The sequence below is a fragment of the Salmo salar genome, chromosome ssa10 (genome assembly GCF_905237065.1).
Source record: "Salmo salar chromosome ssa10, Ssal_v3.1, whole genome shotgun sequence".
In the NCBI taxonomy this organism is placed as follows: domain Eukaryota; kingdom Metazoa; phylum Chordata; class Actinopteri; order Salmoniformes; family Salmonidae; genus Salmo; species Salmo salar.
In genome coordinates this window covers 112,571,320-112,588,436 of record NC_059451.1, presented here as the reverse complement: position 1 = coordinate 112,588,436, position 17,117 = coordinate 112,571,320, and the positions used below count along the sequence as shown (strand labels likewise).

Sequence of the window (17,117 nt, the reverse complement as noted above, 5' to 3'; positions counted from 1 at the left end):
TTGTTGCCAAAGATGATTCTAATGTATTGACTCATTGGTGTGAATACTTCTCTATTAATTTTCAAAAGATTTGCTACCAAAAAATGTAAACCATGTTTTTTCTTTCACATTGTGGGTTATTGAGTGTAGATGACTGAGAAAAAAACCCACATCAAAACGGACCTGTTCAGTAAACAATAATCCGGGAAGGTGGTGAGGCATCAGTCAATAGTTCCGATCCACGGGTTAGCTCCTGTAATTCCCAGGGGTGTACTTTGTGCATGTAACAAGATCCTGTATAATAACCACCATGTTTAACCAATGCAGCAGCTGTGCTGTAATAATCCTAACAGGAAGGTGAAGGGGGAGGGAGGTGAGGACAGGTGAAGTCAATGAGTAACACTAGTAAGCCGGCTGGCCGTCGTAGCCGACTGTCCAGGTGGAGCCTAAACCGAGTCATCTGCCAGATTTTTGTCACGCAGTGACACTGAGGTTGGCCAAGAGGATTTGGAGGTAAGCAGTCCTGACCTGATGAAACCAGACAAGACTGGTGCGTATGTGTGTCATCGCATACAGTCAGCTTATCCCATATATTTATCCCATATACTACAGTGAGAAGATGGCGCCGAAGAGGATGGCTGACATTTTACATGCCGTAACGAATTGTGCTATTTTGTTTGTTTTTTTGCAATGTTTGTAACTTATTTATTTTTTTATTTTGTACATAATGTTGTTGCTACCGTCTCTTATGACCAAAAATAACTTCGGACATCAGAACTGGGATTACTCACCACAAACTGGAAGAAGCTTTTTCCTTTAACGAGTCCAACGAGAAAGATATACTACTCTCCCTCGAACAAGCCCAGATCCCCGTCATTTGCGTGAAGAAAAGACGGAGGAAAAGAGGACGCCGATCGGGCTGCCTTTTGAGAATCCATAGGCGAGCGAGTAAACTCCCACTGCTATCAATTCTACTTGCTAACATGCAATCATTTTAAAAATAAAATTGATGACCTACAATTACGATTATCCTAAAAACGGGACATTAAGAACTGTAATATCTTATGAACGACGACACGGATAATATAGAGCTGGAGGTATTTTCAATGCACCGGCAGAACAGAGAAGCTACGTCTGGTAAGACGAGAGATGGGGGTTTTCTGTCTTTTTGTCAATAACAGCTGGTGCACAATGTCTAATATTAAAGAATTCTTGAGGTATTTCTCACCTGTGGTAGAGTATCTTAAGCTGTAGACCACACTATCTACCAAGAGAGTTATCATCTATATTATTCGTAGCCATCTATTTACCACCACAGACCAATGCTGACACTAAGACCGCACTCAACCAACTCTATCTGACCATAAATCTGACCATAATTCTGTCCTCTCGATTCCTGCTAACAAGCAAAAACTAAAGCAGTGACCAGTACCAGTGACTTGCTCAATACGGAAGTGGTCAGATGATGCGAATGCTACGCTACAGGACAGTTTTGCTAGCACAGTCTGGAATACGTTCTTGGATTCATCCAACGGCATTGAGGAGTATACCATCTCAGTCATCGGCTTCATCAATAAGTGCATCAACGACGAGGTCCCCACAGTGACCGTACGCACATATCTCAAACAGAAGCCGTGGATTACAGGCAACATCCGCATTGAGCTAAAGGCAAGAGCTGCCGCTTTCAAGGAGCGGGACACTAATCCGATGCCTATAGGAAATCCCTCTATGCCCTTAGACAAACCATCAAACAAGGAAAGCGTCAATACAGGATTAAGATTGAATCCCACTACACCGGCTCTGACGCTCGTCGGATGTGGCTGGGCTTGAAAAATATTACCGACTACAAAGGGAAACCCAGACATGAGCTGCCCAGTGGCGCGAGCCTACCAGATGAGCTAAATGCCTTTTATGCTCGCTTTGAGGCAAGCCACACTGAAGCATGTACGAGAGCACCAGCTGTTCTGGATGACTGTGTGATAACGCTCTTGGTAGCTGATGTGAGCAAGACCTTTGAACAGGTCAACATTCACAAAGCCGCGGGCCAGATGGATTTTTTTTTAACCTCTCCCTGACTGAGTCTGTAAGACCTACATGTTTCAAGCAGACCACCATAGTCCCTGTGCCCAAGGAAGCAAAGGCCACCTGCCTAAATGATTACCGCCCCGTAGCCATGAAGTGCTTTGAAAGACTGGTCATAGCTCACATCAACAGCATCATCCCGGATACCCTAGACACACTCCAATTCGCATACCGCCCCAACAGATCCACAGATGATGCAATCTCAATTGCACTCCACACTGCCCATTCCCAACAGGACAAAAGGAAGACCTATGTGAGAATGCTGATCATTGACATCAGCTCAGCGTTAAACACTGGCATCTGACCATAAGGTGTACAGAGGGTAGTGCGTACAGCCCAGTACGTCACTGAGGCCAAGCTCCCTGCAATCCAGGACCTATATAACAGGCAGTGTCAGAGCAAAGCCATACAATTGTCAGAGACTCCAGTCACCCAAGTCATAGACTGTTTTAACTGCTACCACACGGCAAGCAGTACAGGAGCGCCAAGTCTAGGACCAAAAGGCTCCTTAACAGCTACTACCGCCAAGCCATAAGACTGCTGAACAATTAATCAAATGGCCACCAGACTATTACATTGACCCCCCCACCATTTGTTTTGTACACTGCTGCTACTCCCTGTTTATAATCTATGCATAGTCACTTCACCCCTACCTACATGTACAAATTACCTCAACTAACCTGTACCCCCACACACTGACTCTGTACCGGTACCCCCTGTATATAGCCTCATTATTGTTATGTTATTGTGTTACTTTTTATTATTTTTTTACTTTAGTTTATTGGTAAATATTTTCTTAACTCTTCTTGAACTGCACTGTTGATTAAGGGCTTGTAAGTAAGCATTTCACGGTAAGGTCTACACATGTTGTAGTCGGCGCAGGTGACAAATAAAGGTTGATTTGATTTGATGTGACATAATCACCTGTGTCAATGATGCCTGGGTTTGAGTGGAACCAGGTAGGCAGCACCAGGCCACTGAAGGTTGAGAAGCCCAAGATGAGTAAGTTCCTGGAGGAGTTCAGGTCCACGTACTGTGGGGAGCAGAGGAATCCATTACAATTGCATCTATTTCAACTTTAAGTTAAGTTCTTGAGAAAAAACATTATCTTAAGCAATAACGACCTGACCAAGAGTTCTGTCTGATTTTACATCAGTCTTATCCTGGCATCCTGATCATTTCACCACTCTACTGAATTAGTGGCGGGTCAGCGTCTCCGGTACCACTTGCTGTGCAGTAGCAGAGAGAACAGTCTATGACTTGGGAGGCAGTGATGCAAACAGTCAGGATGCTCTCGATGGTGCAGCTGTATAACTTTTTGAGGATCTGGGGACCCATGCCAAATCTCCTAAGGGGTAAAAGGTGTTGTCTTGCCCTCTTCACAACTGTCTTGGTGTGTTTAGACCATGATAGTTTGTTGGTGATGTGGACACCAAGGAACTTGAGACTCTCGACCCGCTCCACTATAGCCCCGTTGATGTTAATGGGGGCCTGTTCGGCCCACCTTTTCCTGTAGTCCACGATCAGTTCCTTTGTCTTGCGTACATTGAGGGAGAGGTTGTTGTCCTGGCACAACACTGCCAGGTCTCTGACCTCCTCCCTATAGGCTGTTTCATAATTTTTGGTGATCTGGCCTACCACTGTTGTGTCGTCAGCAAACTTAATGATGGTGTTGGAGCCATGTTTGGCCATGCAGTTGTGGGTAAAAAGGGAGTACAGGAGGGGACTAAGCATGCACTCCTGAGGGGCCCCAGTGTTGTGGATCAGCGTGGCAGATGTGTTGTAGCCTACCCTTACCACCTGGGGGCGGCCTGTCAAGAAGTCCAGGATCCAGTTGCAGAGAGAGGTGTTTAGTCCCATGTTCCTTAGCTTAGTGTTGAGCTTTGTGGGCACTATGGTGTTGAACTCTGAGCTGTAGTCAACAAAATTCTCACATAGGTGTTCCTTTTGTCGAGGTGTGGAAGGGTAGTGTGGAGTGCGATTGAGAATGCGTCATCTGTGGATCTGTTGGGGCGGTATGCTAATTGCAGTGGGACTAGGGTTTCCGGCATGATGTTGTTGATGTGAGATATGACCAGCCTTTCAAAGCACTTCATGGCTACCGACGTGAGTGCTACGGGGCGGTAATCGTTTAGGCAGGTTACCTTCACTTCATTGAGCACAGGGACTATGGTGGTCTGTTTGAATCTTAGTCCTCTATTTACGCTTTTCTTATTTGATTGTTCGTCTGAGGGCACAGAGGTATTTCTTATAAGCGTCCGGATTAGGGTACCGCTCCTCTAGCCTTTAGCTCAGTGTGGATGTTGCCTGTAATCCATAGCTTCTGGTTGGGATATGTACGTACGGTCACTGTGGGGAGGACGTCGTCAATGCACTTATTGATGAAGCCGGTGACTAGAAAATGTTTCAGTGTGAGAGGCTACTCTCCCTAACCTCCCTTGCCAGCAGCATACCACCCTGCATACCGCTGCTGGCTTGCCTCTGAAGCTAAGCAGGGTTGGTCCTGGATGGGAAACCAGATTCTGCTGGAAGTGGTATTGGAGGGCCAGTAGGTGGCACTCTTCCCTCTGATCTAAGGAGATCCCAGGGCAGTGAAAGGGACATTGCCCTGTGTAGGGTGCCATCTTTCGGATGGGATATTACACGGGTGTCCTGACTCTCTGTGGTCACTAAAGATCCTATGGCACTTAACATAAGAGCCCTGGCAAAATTCCTTACCTGGCCCCATTCCATCATGGCCACCTAATCCTCATTCCTAATTGGCATATGTCACTGCTCACCTTTCCTGCTGATGTGTGGTGAGGGTTCTGGCACAATAATGGTTGCCATGAGGTGAGTTTCCTCCTTACTATGCAAAGCGCTTTCAGTACCTGAGTTGGTAGAAAGCGCTATATAAATTCAATCTATTATAACCTCTTCATGACGCTTCTGTGATGTTTGATAATACAGTCAGATCCAAAATTATTGGCACCCTTGATAAAAAAGACTGTAAAATAAATAATACAAATACTGAGCTATATTTTGTATGCTCAAAAAAATGTGGTAATTATATTATTTTATACTAATACAATTGCTCAGAAAAAGAGATTTGGTTTAAGAATTAAAAAAATTCAAATAAGTGAGGTTTCAAAATTATTGGCACCCCTAAAGATTATTATAAATGAAATCAAACCAAATAAAATCTGCATTAAAATTCAACTTTTTTAAGTAGCTTAAAGAAGCTTAAGGGACTCTATTGTGGCCTTCCATGGCTTCCTGTTTCACTGTGGAATAAAAATGAGGTAACACGCATGTAAAGTCCCTTTGTCATTCATCACCATAGAAAAAGGCAAAGATGTAACGGTTGTCGTCGGATAAAGTGGACCAAGACGCAGCGGGGAAATGTGCACACATCTTCTTTTTTATTTAGTTGGCAAAGAAGGTGAACCAAAAATAAACACGTACACAAACGAAACAACAACGAATAACAGTCCTGTAAGGCTTGACGCTATACACAGAAACTATCTCCCACAAAACACATACCTATATATATATGACTCTCAATCAAAGGCAACTACAAACACTTGCCTCCAATTGAGAGTCCAACACCCAATTACCTACATACAAATACTAAACTAGAGAGAACATAGAAATACAAAAAAACATAGAACATAACCCCAAACCCGGAAATAATAAATCAAACACCCTTCTAAGCAAACCACCACCCCGAACCACATAAAACAAATACCCTCTGCCACGTCCTGACCAAACTACAATAACAAATAACCCCTATACTGGTCAGGACGTGACAAAAGAACTCATAACTGAAAAGAAGGAAGTCACCCCCCTCCACAGACAACATATAATTATGAACACATCATAAGTTATGGCAAAAACATTTTTAGAATTATAGGACGCCACTGCCTGACAAAGGACAGAAGTCTTGTAGAGATGTATGATCCTTAATGATATTTTAAGCATAAACATATATCTATGCAGGTGTATTTTATCATTGATGATACTTTATCAATACACAGATATATGTGCAGTAGATGTTTGAAATGATTGATCTAAACAGAACTTCAGTCATCCCATTTTTTTTACCTGAAGGTTAGAGATTCCCACAGCTGCAATCATTCCAAACATGACGAGGAACATGCCTCCGATGACTGGGTCTGGGATGGTGATGAAAACGGCCCCAAACTTCCCAAAGAGTCCCAGGATAATCATCAGGAGACCAGCGGTCTGAAGGACCAGTCTGCTGCCAACCTGGCATGATGGGCACAACAAAGAGGGCACAGCATTACAAGCCATTAATCATTAAGGCATGGAGGCTATCAGTCATGCTATCTGTGGCAGGCTGACAGGCTGGCAGCCTTATTTGGGCCCTGAGACATCATGGGAACGCAACTCAGAACTGTCAAGAATTTCAGACCAAGATTCAACAAGCAAGCCAAGAAAAACTTAGATAGTCCTGCATGTTTTATCAGCCTCATGTAATTGCTATAGGAGGCTTTACAATAACGTCACCATCACATTCCTAAACTGAATATGGCCCAAAATAGTCTATGGAGGACATACTTTAGTGATGCCCAGTGCTGCAATGTTCTGGCTATAGGATGTGGTGCCGTTCCCGCTGCCCCACAGCGCTGCCAGGATGCAGCCAATGCCCTCCACAGCGATACCCCTGTTGATTGCGTGGGTGGGCGGAGGAGGGGCACCGGACAGACGGGCACAGGCGTAGTAGTCCCCAATGGACTCCATGGTGGAGGCAAGGACACCAGCCATCATGCCCAACACAGAGGACACACTCACTGTGGGCATGCCCCATTGGCCTAAAGGGACAGAGAGTAGGCAGATTATCACACACACATTCATGTGCACACACATACACACACAAAATATATATGTTTTCAAGCATATACTGTACATGTCCTTTTAATGAAAATGTATTTGGTTACACTGACAGAAAGATTACAGTTGTCTACAGTTTTTTAGAGACTTTCAACATTGTAATGTATTCTTTGGCAGGTACAAATGCTACAGTACAGAAGAGGTGAACTTGGAGAGATAAACTATGAATTCCTTGCTCTTTAAAAGGAGGGTGTGTGGTTTGCTCACAAATTCTTTAAGGCTTGGACACAAACATATACTGCATGCTAATTAAACTCTGTAAACAACTGCCAAATGATGAAAACAAATAATTAGTTGGAAATCGTGTTCTATTCAAAAAGGTTGTGGTAGGCGACAAATAGTTTATTTTTGTTCCTTCCAATACTTTCATAACATTTGTATCACTTGCAGTTGCAGGAATGCCAGTTTAATGAGCTAGGTTATCTTGTTTGGCAGGTTCTAGGTTTGCGTCCAAAATGGCACCCTATTCCCTACATGGTGCCCTACTTTTGACCAGAGCACTAAGGGCCCTTGTCAAAATTAGTGCAGTATGTAAGGTAAAGGGTAACATTTGGGACACAGCCTAGATGAAAGAGGCTGCCTCCAGTAGGTGTACTGACAGACAAACCTCAATCACCTACCCTACTTTATGCAACAATCTCTCAAAGTATCACCGCAGAATTTTTCCTCTCCAGAAGTCAAATTTCAAAGTTTTTTTGACACCCTGGGTTGCTCTCCTGCTCAGCATCGTTCTGTTTCTCCAAACGTCAAATTTTGAAGTTGCTCCAATTCTGAAATGTAAAAGTTAAGTTTAAGATAGGGTTAAAACTTTAAGATTAGGCATTCATCCTGAATGGTTAAAGTATGGTTTAAAGGCCCAGTGCAGTCAAAAACATGATTTCCCATGTTTTACTGTCACAGTTGTTGTCGGTGAATGAGGACCAAAACGCAGCAGGTACGTGAATGCTCATCTTGATTTTAATTATCTTCAAAAATGAACATACAAAATAACAAAACCGAAAAACGAACAACTAACAAACAGTCTGGCAAAGCAAAGCTCAACACAGAACAATCACCCACAAATCACACACAAACACACCCTAATATATGGGACTCTCAATCAAAGGCAGATAGACAACACCTGCCTTCAACTGAGAGTCCCAACCCCAATTAACCAAACATAGAAACACACACACCAGACTAACCATAGAATACAAACACATAGACCATAAACCAAAAACCCGGAAATACTAAATCAAACACCCTTTACACAAACACACCATCCCGAACCACATAAAACAAATACCCTCTGCCACGTCCTGACCAAACTACAAAACAATTAACCTTATACTGGCCAGGACGTGACATTTACACACTATGAGGTTGGAATAATACTGTGAAATTGTGAAAATTATTATAATGCCCTTTTAGTGTAAGAGCTGTTTGAAAAGACCGCCTGAAATTTCTGTCTGGTTTGGTGGGATAGAGTTTTGGCCTGCCCTGGATACATTACCAGGCAATAAATTGCTTAATAGACCAATAAGAAAGTGTTCCAAACTTCTCTGCCAACAGAAATTCTTGCTTGAGAAATTACTCTTGCTAAGAAGGTATTTTTGTTTCTTTTTGACCATTTTAATTTAAACAGTCACAGTAAAATACTTAATTTCATATTGAGATTAAAATTAGGCCTTGAAGGTTTGGGATATATACACTGCTCAAAAAAATAAAGGGAACACTTAAACAACACAATGTAAATCCAAGTCAATCACACTTCTGTGAAATCAAACTGTCCACTTAGGAAGCAACACTGATTGACAATAAATTTCACATGCTGTTGTGCAAATGGAATAGACAACAGGTGGAAATTATAGGCAATTAGCAAGACACCCCCAATGAAGGAGTGGTTCTGCAGGTGGGGACCACAGACCATTTCTCAGTTCCTATGCTTCCTGGCTGATGTTTTGGTCACTTTTGAATGCTGGCGGTGCTTTCACTCTAGTGGTAGCATGAGACGGAGTCTACAACCCACACAAGTGGCTCAGGTAGTGCAGCTCATCCAGGATGGCACATCAATGCGAGCTGTGGCAAGAAGGTTTGCTGTGTCTGTCAGCATAGTGTCCAGAGCATGGAGGCACTACCAGGAGACAGGGCAGTACATCAGGAGACGTGGAGGTGGCTGTAGGAGGGCAACAACCCAGCAGCAGGACCGCTACCTCCGCCTTTGTGCAAGGAGGAGCAGGAGAAGCACTGCCAGAGCAAAATGACCTGCAAAATGACCTCCAGCAGGCCACAAATGTGCATGCGTCTGCTCAAACGGTCAGAAACAGACTCCATGAGGGTGGTATGAGAGCCCGACGTCCACAGGTGGGGGTTGTGCTTACAGCCCAACACCGTGCAGGACGTTTGGCATTTGCCAGAGAACACCAAGATTGGAAAATTCGCCACTGGCGCCCTGTGCTCTTCACAGATGAAAGCAGGTTCACACTAAGCCCGTGACAGACGTGACAGAGTCTGGAGACGCCGTGGAGAAAATTCTGCTGCCTGCAACATCCTCCAGCATGACCGGTTTGGCGGTGGGTCAGTCATGGTGTGGGGTGGCATTTCTTTGGGGAGCTGCACAGCCCTCCATGTGCTCGCCAGATGTAGCCTGACTGCCATTAGGTACCGAGATGAGATCCTCAGACCTCTTGTGAGACCATATGCTGGTGCGGTTGGCCCTGGGTTCCTCCTAATGCAAGACAATGCTAGACCTCATGTGGCTGGAGTGTGTCAGCAGTTCCTGCAAGAGGAAGGCATTGATGCTATGGACTGGCCCGCCCGTTCCCCAGACCTGAATCCAATTGAGCACATCTGGGACATCATGTCTCGCTCCATCCACAAACGCCACGTTGCACCACAGACTGTCCAGGAGTTGGCGGATGCTTTAGTCCAGGTCTGGGAGGAGATCCCTCAGGAGACCATCCGCTACCTCATCAGGAGCATGCCCAGGCATTGTAGGGAGGTCATACAGGCACGTGGAGGCCACACACACTACTGAGCCTCATTTTGACTTGTTTTAAGGACATTACATCAAAGTTGGATCAGTCTGTAGTGTGGTTTTGTAACGGCTGTCTTCTGTAAAAATGGACCAAGGCGCAGCAGGTATGTGAATACTCATCTTTAATTAAAATAAAGGAGTAGAGCATCCACTGAACAATTCAAACAATATATAAGACAGGAACAGTTTTGCAGGCACACAACACGCAGTGCAAAAACAACTACCCACAAAACCAAGTGACAAACATACTCCTACATATATGACTCCCAATCAGGAACAACGATCCCCAGCTGTTCCTGATCAGGAGTCACAAGACCAACACAGAACAATTACACACACAAGACTGCCACGTCCTGACCCCAAAACTACAACAACAGCTCCATCTGCTGGTCAGGACGTGACAGTACCCCCCCCTCAAGGTGCAGACCCCGGAATGCACCTAACAACGAAAAAACACCAACAAACAAAATCCCCAACAAAACCCATAAACAATAACCCCTAAACAATAAGGGAGGGAAGGGAGGGTGGCTGCCGTCAACGACGGCACTGTGCTACACCCTCCCTCCCCAACCCACCTATCCTGGAGGTGGCTCCGGTGCAGGACGTGGACCCTGCTCCACCCTCGGCGTCGCCCACTTCGGTGGAGCCGATAGCTGCGCCAGGCAGACGGACCCCTCGAGCTGGGCCGGAGGACAGGAGGGCCCCTCGGGCTGGGCCGGGGGACAGGAGGACCCCTCGGGCTGGGCCGGGGGGCAGGAGGGCCCCTCGGGCTGGGCCGGGGAGCAGGAGGGCCCCTCGGGCTGGGCCGGGGAGCAGGAGGGCCCCTCGGGCTGGGCCGGGGAGCAGGAGGGCCCCTCGGGCTGGGCCGGGGAGCAGGACGGCCCCTCGGGCTGGGCCGGAGAGCAGGAGGGCCCCTCGGGCTGGGCCGGAGAGCAGGAGGGCCCCTCGGGCTGGGCCGGAAGGCATGCGGGCCACTCGGGCTGGGCCGGAAGGCATGCGGGCCACTCGGGCTGGGCCGGAAGGCATGCGGGCCACTCGGGCTGGGCCGGAAGGCATGCGGGCCACTCGGGCTGGGCCGGAAGGCATGCGGGCCACTCGGGCTGGACCGGAGGGCAGGAGGACCACTCGGGCTGGACCGGAGGGCAGGAGGACCACTCGGGCTGGACCGGAGGGCAGGAGGACCACTCGGGCTGGACCGGAGGGCAGGAGGACCACTCGGGCTGATCCTGACAGGCCGGGCACCCTGGCAGATCAGGGCAGGCGGGCACCTCTGGCAGAACCAGGCAGTCTGGCCACTCTGGCAGAACAGGGCAGTCCGGCCACTCTGGCAGAACAGGGCAGTCCGGCCACTCCGGCAGAACAGGGCAGTCCGGCCACTCCGGCAGTTCAGGGCAGTCCGGCCACTCCGGCAGTTCAGGGCAGTCCGGCCACTCCGGCAGTTCAGGGCAGTCCGGCCACTCCGGCAGTTCAGGGCAGTCCGGCCACTCCGGCAGTTCAGGGCAGTCCGGCCACTCCGGCAGTTCAGGGCAGTCCGGCCACTCCGGCAGTTCAGGGCAGTCCGGCCACTCCGGCAGTTCAGCGCAGTCCGGCCACTCCGGCAGTTCAGCGCAGTCCGGCCACTCCGGCAGTTCAGCGCAGTCCGGCCACTCCGGCAGTTCAGCGCAGTCCGGCCACTCCGGCAGTTCAGCGCAGTCCGGCCACTCCGGCGACTGTTGACTGGCGGGCAGCTCCGACGACTGTTGACTGGCGGGCAGCTCCGACGACTGTTGACTGGCGGGCAGCTCCGACGACTGTTGACTGGCGGGCAGCTCCGACGACTGTTGACTGGCGGGCAACTCTGGTGACTGTTGACTGGCGGGCAGCTCTGGTGACTGTTGACTGGCGGGCAGCTCTGATGACGACTGTTGACTCCTGATGCGTGGGGCAGGTATTGGACGTACCAGCCTGGAGACACGCACCTCCATGCTAGTGTGTCTAGCGGGAAACACCGGACCGAAAGGGCGCACTGGCGGTCTTGAGTGCAGGGTTGGCATCACCCCTTCCGGCTCGATGCTCCCCTTGCCCTGGCACCTGCGGGCGCTGGTACTGGGCGAAGTGGGCTGTGCGTCCGTATAGGCGAGATGGTGCGCACCTCAGCGTAACATGACGCCCTCCACCTCGTACGCACCTCCCCTGTAGTCACGGGTAGCTGGCTTACGGCTCTTCCCTGGCCTGGCCAAACTACCCGTGTGCCCCCCCCCAAAAAAATCTTGGGGCTGCCTCTCGGGTTCCCTTAGCTCCCTTAACTTGTCCGCCCAGAATTTTCTTTCGTCCTGCCAGGTCCATTCTTCCATTTTCTTCTCCTGTGGCTTCCTCCTCTTCTGCTGCTTGGTCCTTTGGTGGGTAGTTCTGTAACGGCTGTCTTCTGTAAAAATGGACCAAGGCGCAGCAGGTATGTGAATACTCATCTTTAATTAAAATAAAGGAGTAGAGCATCCACTGAACAATTCAAACAATATATAAGACAGGAACAGTTTTGCAGGCACACAACACGCAGTGCAAAAACAACTACCCACAAAACCAAGTGACAAACATACTCCTACATATATGACTCCCAATCAGGAACAACGATCCCCAGCTGTTCCTGATCAGGAGTCACAAGACCAACACAGAACAATCACACACACAAGACTGCCACGTCCTGACCCCAAAACTACAACAACAGCTCCATCTGCTGGTCAGGACGTGACAGGTTTTCCACTTTCATTTTGAGTGTGACTCCAAATCCAGACCTCCATGGGTTGATAAATTGGATTTCCATTGATTCTTTTTGTGTGATTTTGTTGTCAGCACATTCAACTATGTAAAGAAAAAAGTATTTAATAGGATTATTTCTTTCATTCAGATCTAGGATGTGTTGTTTAAGTGTTCCCTTTATTTTTTTGAGCAGTATATATTGTGGTATCCCAGGAGGTCTACCCCGGGGGATGGTAATAGAGGGGAGGTACGTGAGGCGACGTTGGCTCCCTCTGCTGGGAATACGGGAGCTGGGCACCCCGACACGGACAGCTCTAAGTGGAGGTAATTAGAGGAAAGTGCCAACCAGCCGTGGAAAACCTAAGTTATTTTCTTTGTTATGTTTATTTTCTGTCTTAGTAAAGTTGTTTTTGTGGACTAAAACCTCCCTGTCTCTGTGTCAATCTCTGCACGCTCAACCCAACACCCCACGGTTTACCACATTTGGTGGAGAATGCAGGCATCTCAGTAGCTTTGGGTGCCGTGGGGTCGAGTGTACGGAGATTACCATGGAGTAGCTGGTGGTTCAGTTCATCCCCAGCCAGCAGAAGCAACAGGCTCTCCAGGAGCAAGCACTGGAGGAGCAGCACCAACAAAACTGCAGGCTGGTAGTGGAGGTAGCCCAGTTGAAGGTTGGGAGGGCTCAGGAGTCTGGCCCGAATCAGTTCCTGGTTCCGTTAAGGGAGGAAGATGACGTGGAGTCGTAGTTCCCGTATGGTCCTGTGTGGCTCAGTTGGTAGAGCATGGTGTTTGCAACGCCAGGGTTGTGGGTTTGATTCCCATGGGGACCAGTACGGAAAGAAATGTATGCATTCACTACTGTAAGTCGCTCTGGATAAGAGCGTCTGCTAAATGACTAAAATGTAAATGATGTAAATGTATTTGTGCACCTTCGAGAGGACGGCCCAGACGGAAGGATGGCCCCAGCCCAAGTGGGCCAGCCTGTTGGCACCCTACATCTCTGGGAAGGCCCAGAAGGCCTACTTTGATTTGAACACTGACCAGGCCACGAATTATGAGGGACTCAAATGGGAGATACTAACCTGTTATGGGTTCAATCTCGCACGGCGTGTACGACTGGGCCTTTGACCCCACCCTTTCCCCCGTGCTCAGATGAGCGACCTGGTGCGCCTGACCAAGGGCTGGCTACTGACGGAAGTACCGTCCCTCCCGAAGCTCGTCATGGATAAATACCTTCGGGCCCTGCCATACGAGATGAAGAAGACGGTGGGCATGCAGAACCCCCAGAGCCTGGAGGAATTGCTGACTGCGGTGGAAATTCACCAGAACAACCAAGACCTGCTGAGAGGGGCCAGAGTGGAGAGAGGAGACACGGCGAGGGGGACGAACAACACAGAGAGGGGCTGAAGGGGGCCAGGACAGAAGTGAGACGGTGACCCAAACCAACGACGTTGGTGGCTGATGGACCCAGATCAGAGACGCTGCTATGAGTGCGGTGAGCCGGGGCACCTCACGTGGAGCTGTCCCGGCCGAGAGGCGGCCATGCCCTCCGCATCTCCCAGCTCTGGGGTAACCCGGATGGTGAGTTATGTCACCTCCTGTTGGGTGCACACCGAGAAGGCCCCTCCGATGGTTCCTGTATGAATCGATGGCATCGACACCAGCGCTCTGCTGGACTCCAGCAGCATGGTGACCCTGGCCTACCCGCAGTGGCTCACACGAGAGGGGAAGGAGGAACCGGGGGATGAGGAGGTGACGGTGTCCAGTGAGGATAACCACCCGAAGGGGGGAGTGCCAGATGAGCATGGGAGCTGTTCCTAACCTACCCATGTCCATTCTCCTCGGTCGAGACTGCCCTCTCTTCTAGGCCCATGTGGAGGAGGGACCTGGGGAGGCGAGCACGGGAGGTGGGAAGAAAAGGAATAAGGACGGTGGCCTGTGCAACCCAACCCCCGCCACGAGAGGTGTCTACTGGGCCCGAGTCGGACCCGGAGGAAGGAGACGACCCCGCTCTGGCAAGCGAGCCACCGTGCGAGGAAGACCTCAGGCTCCCGTTTATGGAGGTGGAGGCCCTAGTTGGACCTCCCGACACTGGAATTCTCACGGGTCAGTTCGGGACGGCCCAGTTAGAAGACCTCAATCTCCAGAAAGCTAGGGGCCAGGTCATTGTGTTGGATGGCGTACTGTTACCTGGGGTAAGTGATTGGCACTACCCCTACTTCGCAATCAAGCATCATTTATTGTATCAGGTAGTAAAGCATAATGGGGAGACAAAAGACTTGTTACTCATACCCAGCCAGTATGTTAGGACTGTGTTGCAGCTTGCCCACACCCACCTGCTTGGGGCACACCTGGGATTGGAGAAAACTAGGGCGCGGATCAGGAACCGGTTTCACTGGCCCGGAGTCAAGCGCGCCGTGGAGGACTACTGCCATAGTTGCCCGGAGTGCCAGATCACAGCTCTGAGGGTGCATTATCGAAACCCTTTGGTTCCCTTGCCCATTATAGGAGTGCCATTCGAACGGGTGGCAATGGATCTGGTGGGTCCGTTGGTGAAGACCGCGAGGAGACACCAATACATCCTGGTCATCGTAGATTATGTCACCCGGTATCCTGAGGCAATCCCCCTACGCACAACGGCAGCAAAAGGTATCGCACGGGAGCTCTTCCATTTATTTAGCCGGGTGGGTATTCCGCGGGAAATCCTGACGGACCAGGGCACCGCGTTCATGTCTCGAGTGATGAAAGATGTCTGCAATCTGTTACGAATAACCTCTCTGGGCTAGGCGGGACGAATTCGTCCCACCTACGTAACAGCCACTGGCAGCCTGTGGCGCGATTTTCAAAACGTTAAAAATCCTATTACTTCAATTTCTCAAACATATGACTATTTTACAGCTATTTAAAGACAAGACTCTCGTTAATCTAACCACACTGTCCGATTTCAAAAAGGCTTTACAACGAAAGCAAAACATTAGATTATGTCAGCAGAGTACCAAGCCAGAAATAATCAGACACCCATTTTTCAAGCCAGCATATAATGTCACCAAAACCCAGAAGACAGCTAAATGCAGCACTCACCTTTGATGATCTTCATCAGATGACAACCCTAGGACATTATGTTATACAATACATGCATGTTTTGTTCAATCAAGTTCATATTTATATCAAAAACCAGCTTTTTACATTAGCATGTGACGTTCAGAACTAGCATACCCCCGCAAACTTCCGGGGAATTCGCTAACATTTTACTAAATTACTCACGATAAACGTTCACAAAAAGCATAACAATTATTTTAAGAATTATAGATACAGACCTCCTCTATGCACTCGATATGTCCGATTTTAAAATAGCTTTTTGGTGAAAGCACATTTTGCAATATTCTAAGTACATAGCCCAGGCATCACGGGCTCGCTATTTAGACACCCGGCAAGTTTAGCACTCACCATAATCATATTTACTATTATAAAAGTTTGATTACCTTTTGTTGTCTTCGTCAGAATGCACACCCAGGACTGCTACTTCAATAACAAATGTTGGTTTGGTCCAAAATAATCCATCGTTATATCCGAATAGCGGCGTTTTGTTCGTGCGTTCCAGACACTATCCGAAATAGTAAAGAAGTGTCGCGCGCATGGCGCAATTCGTGACAATAAAATTCTAAATATTCCATTACCGTACTTCGAAGCATGTCAACCGCTGTTTAAAATCAATTTTTACGACATTTTTCTCGTAGAAAAGCGATAATATTCCGACAGGGAATCTCCTTTTCGGCAAACAGAGGAAAAAATCCCAAAGGCGGGGGCGGTCGGGTCACGAGCATAAGCCCAGTGTCCCTTGATCGGCCACTTGAGAAAGGCGATAATGTGTTTCAACCTGGGGCTGGAATGACGACATTCTGTTTTTTCCCGGGCTCTGAGCGCCTATGGACGACGTGGGAAGTGTCACGTTAGAGCAGAGATCCTTAGTAAACGATAGAGATGGAAAAGAAGTTCAAGAAATGGTCAGACAGGCCACTTCCTGTAAAGGAATCTCTCAGGTTTTGACCTGCCATTTGAGTTCTGTTATACTCACAGACACCATTCAAACAGTTTTAGAACATTTAGGGTGTTTTCTATCCATATGTAATAAGTATATGCATATTCTAGTTACTGGGTAGGAGTGGTAACCAGATTAAATCGGGTATGTTTTTTATCCAGCCGTGTCAATACTGCCCCCTATCCTAAACAGGTTAAAACAGGTGAGGACCAGTGTGTACCATCCACAAATGGACAGGCTGGTGGAATGCTTCAACAAGACCCTAAAACAGATGCTGAAGAAGGTCATCGAGAGAGGCGTGAGGAACTGGGACCAGCTGCTGCCCCACCTGATGTTTTCAGTGCGCGAGATACCCAACGCATCCAAGGGGTT

The 17,117-nt window shown here is 48.4% G+C and overlaps 1 protein-coding gene across 1 annotated transcript in view; it reads right to left on the bottom strand.

Annotated features, from left to right (window-relative positions):
• si:dkey-106n21.1 (solute carrier family 23 member 2) overlaps positions 1 to 17,117 on the bottom strand; it is a 77,550-nt gene that overhangs the window by 5,215 nt on the left and 55,218 nt on the right. Inside the window, exons 8-10 of the mRNA XM_014125661.2 lie at positions 6,622 to 6,875; positions 6,145 to 6,309; positions 2,986 to 3,094 (exon numbers count right to left, since the gene is read on the bottom strand). Coding sequence (XP_013981136.1) covers positions 2,986 to 3,094; positions 6,145 to 6,309; positions 6,622 to 6,875 — 528 coding nt within the window. The remainder of the gene's footprint in view (positions 1 to 2,985; positions 3,095 to 6,144; positions 6,310 to 6,621; positions 6,876 to 17,117) is intronic.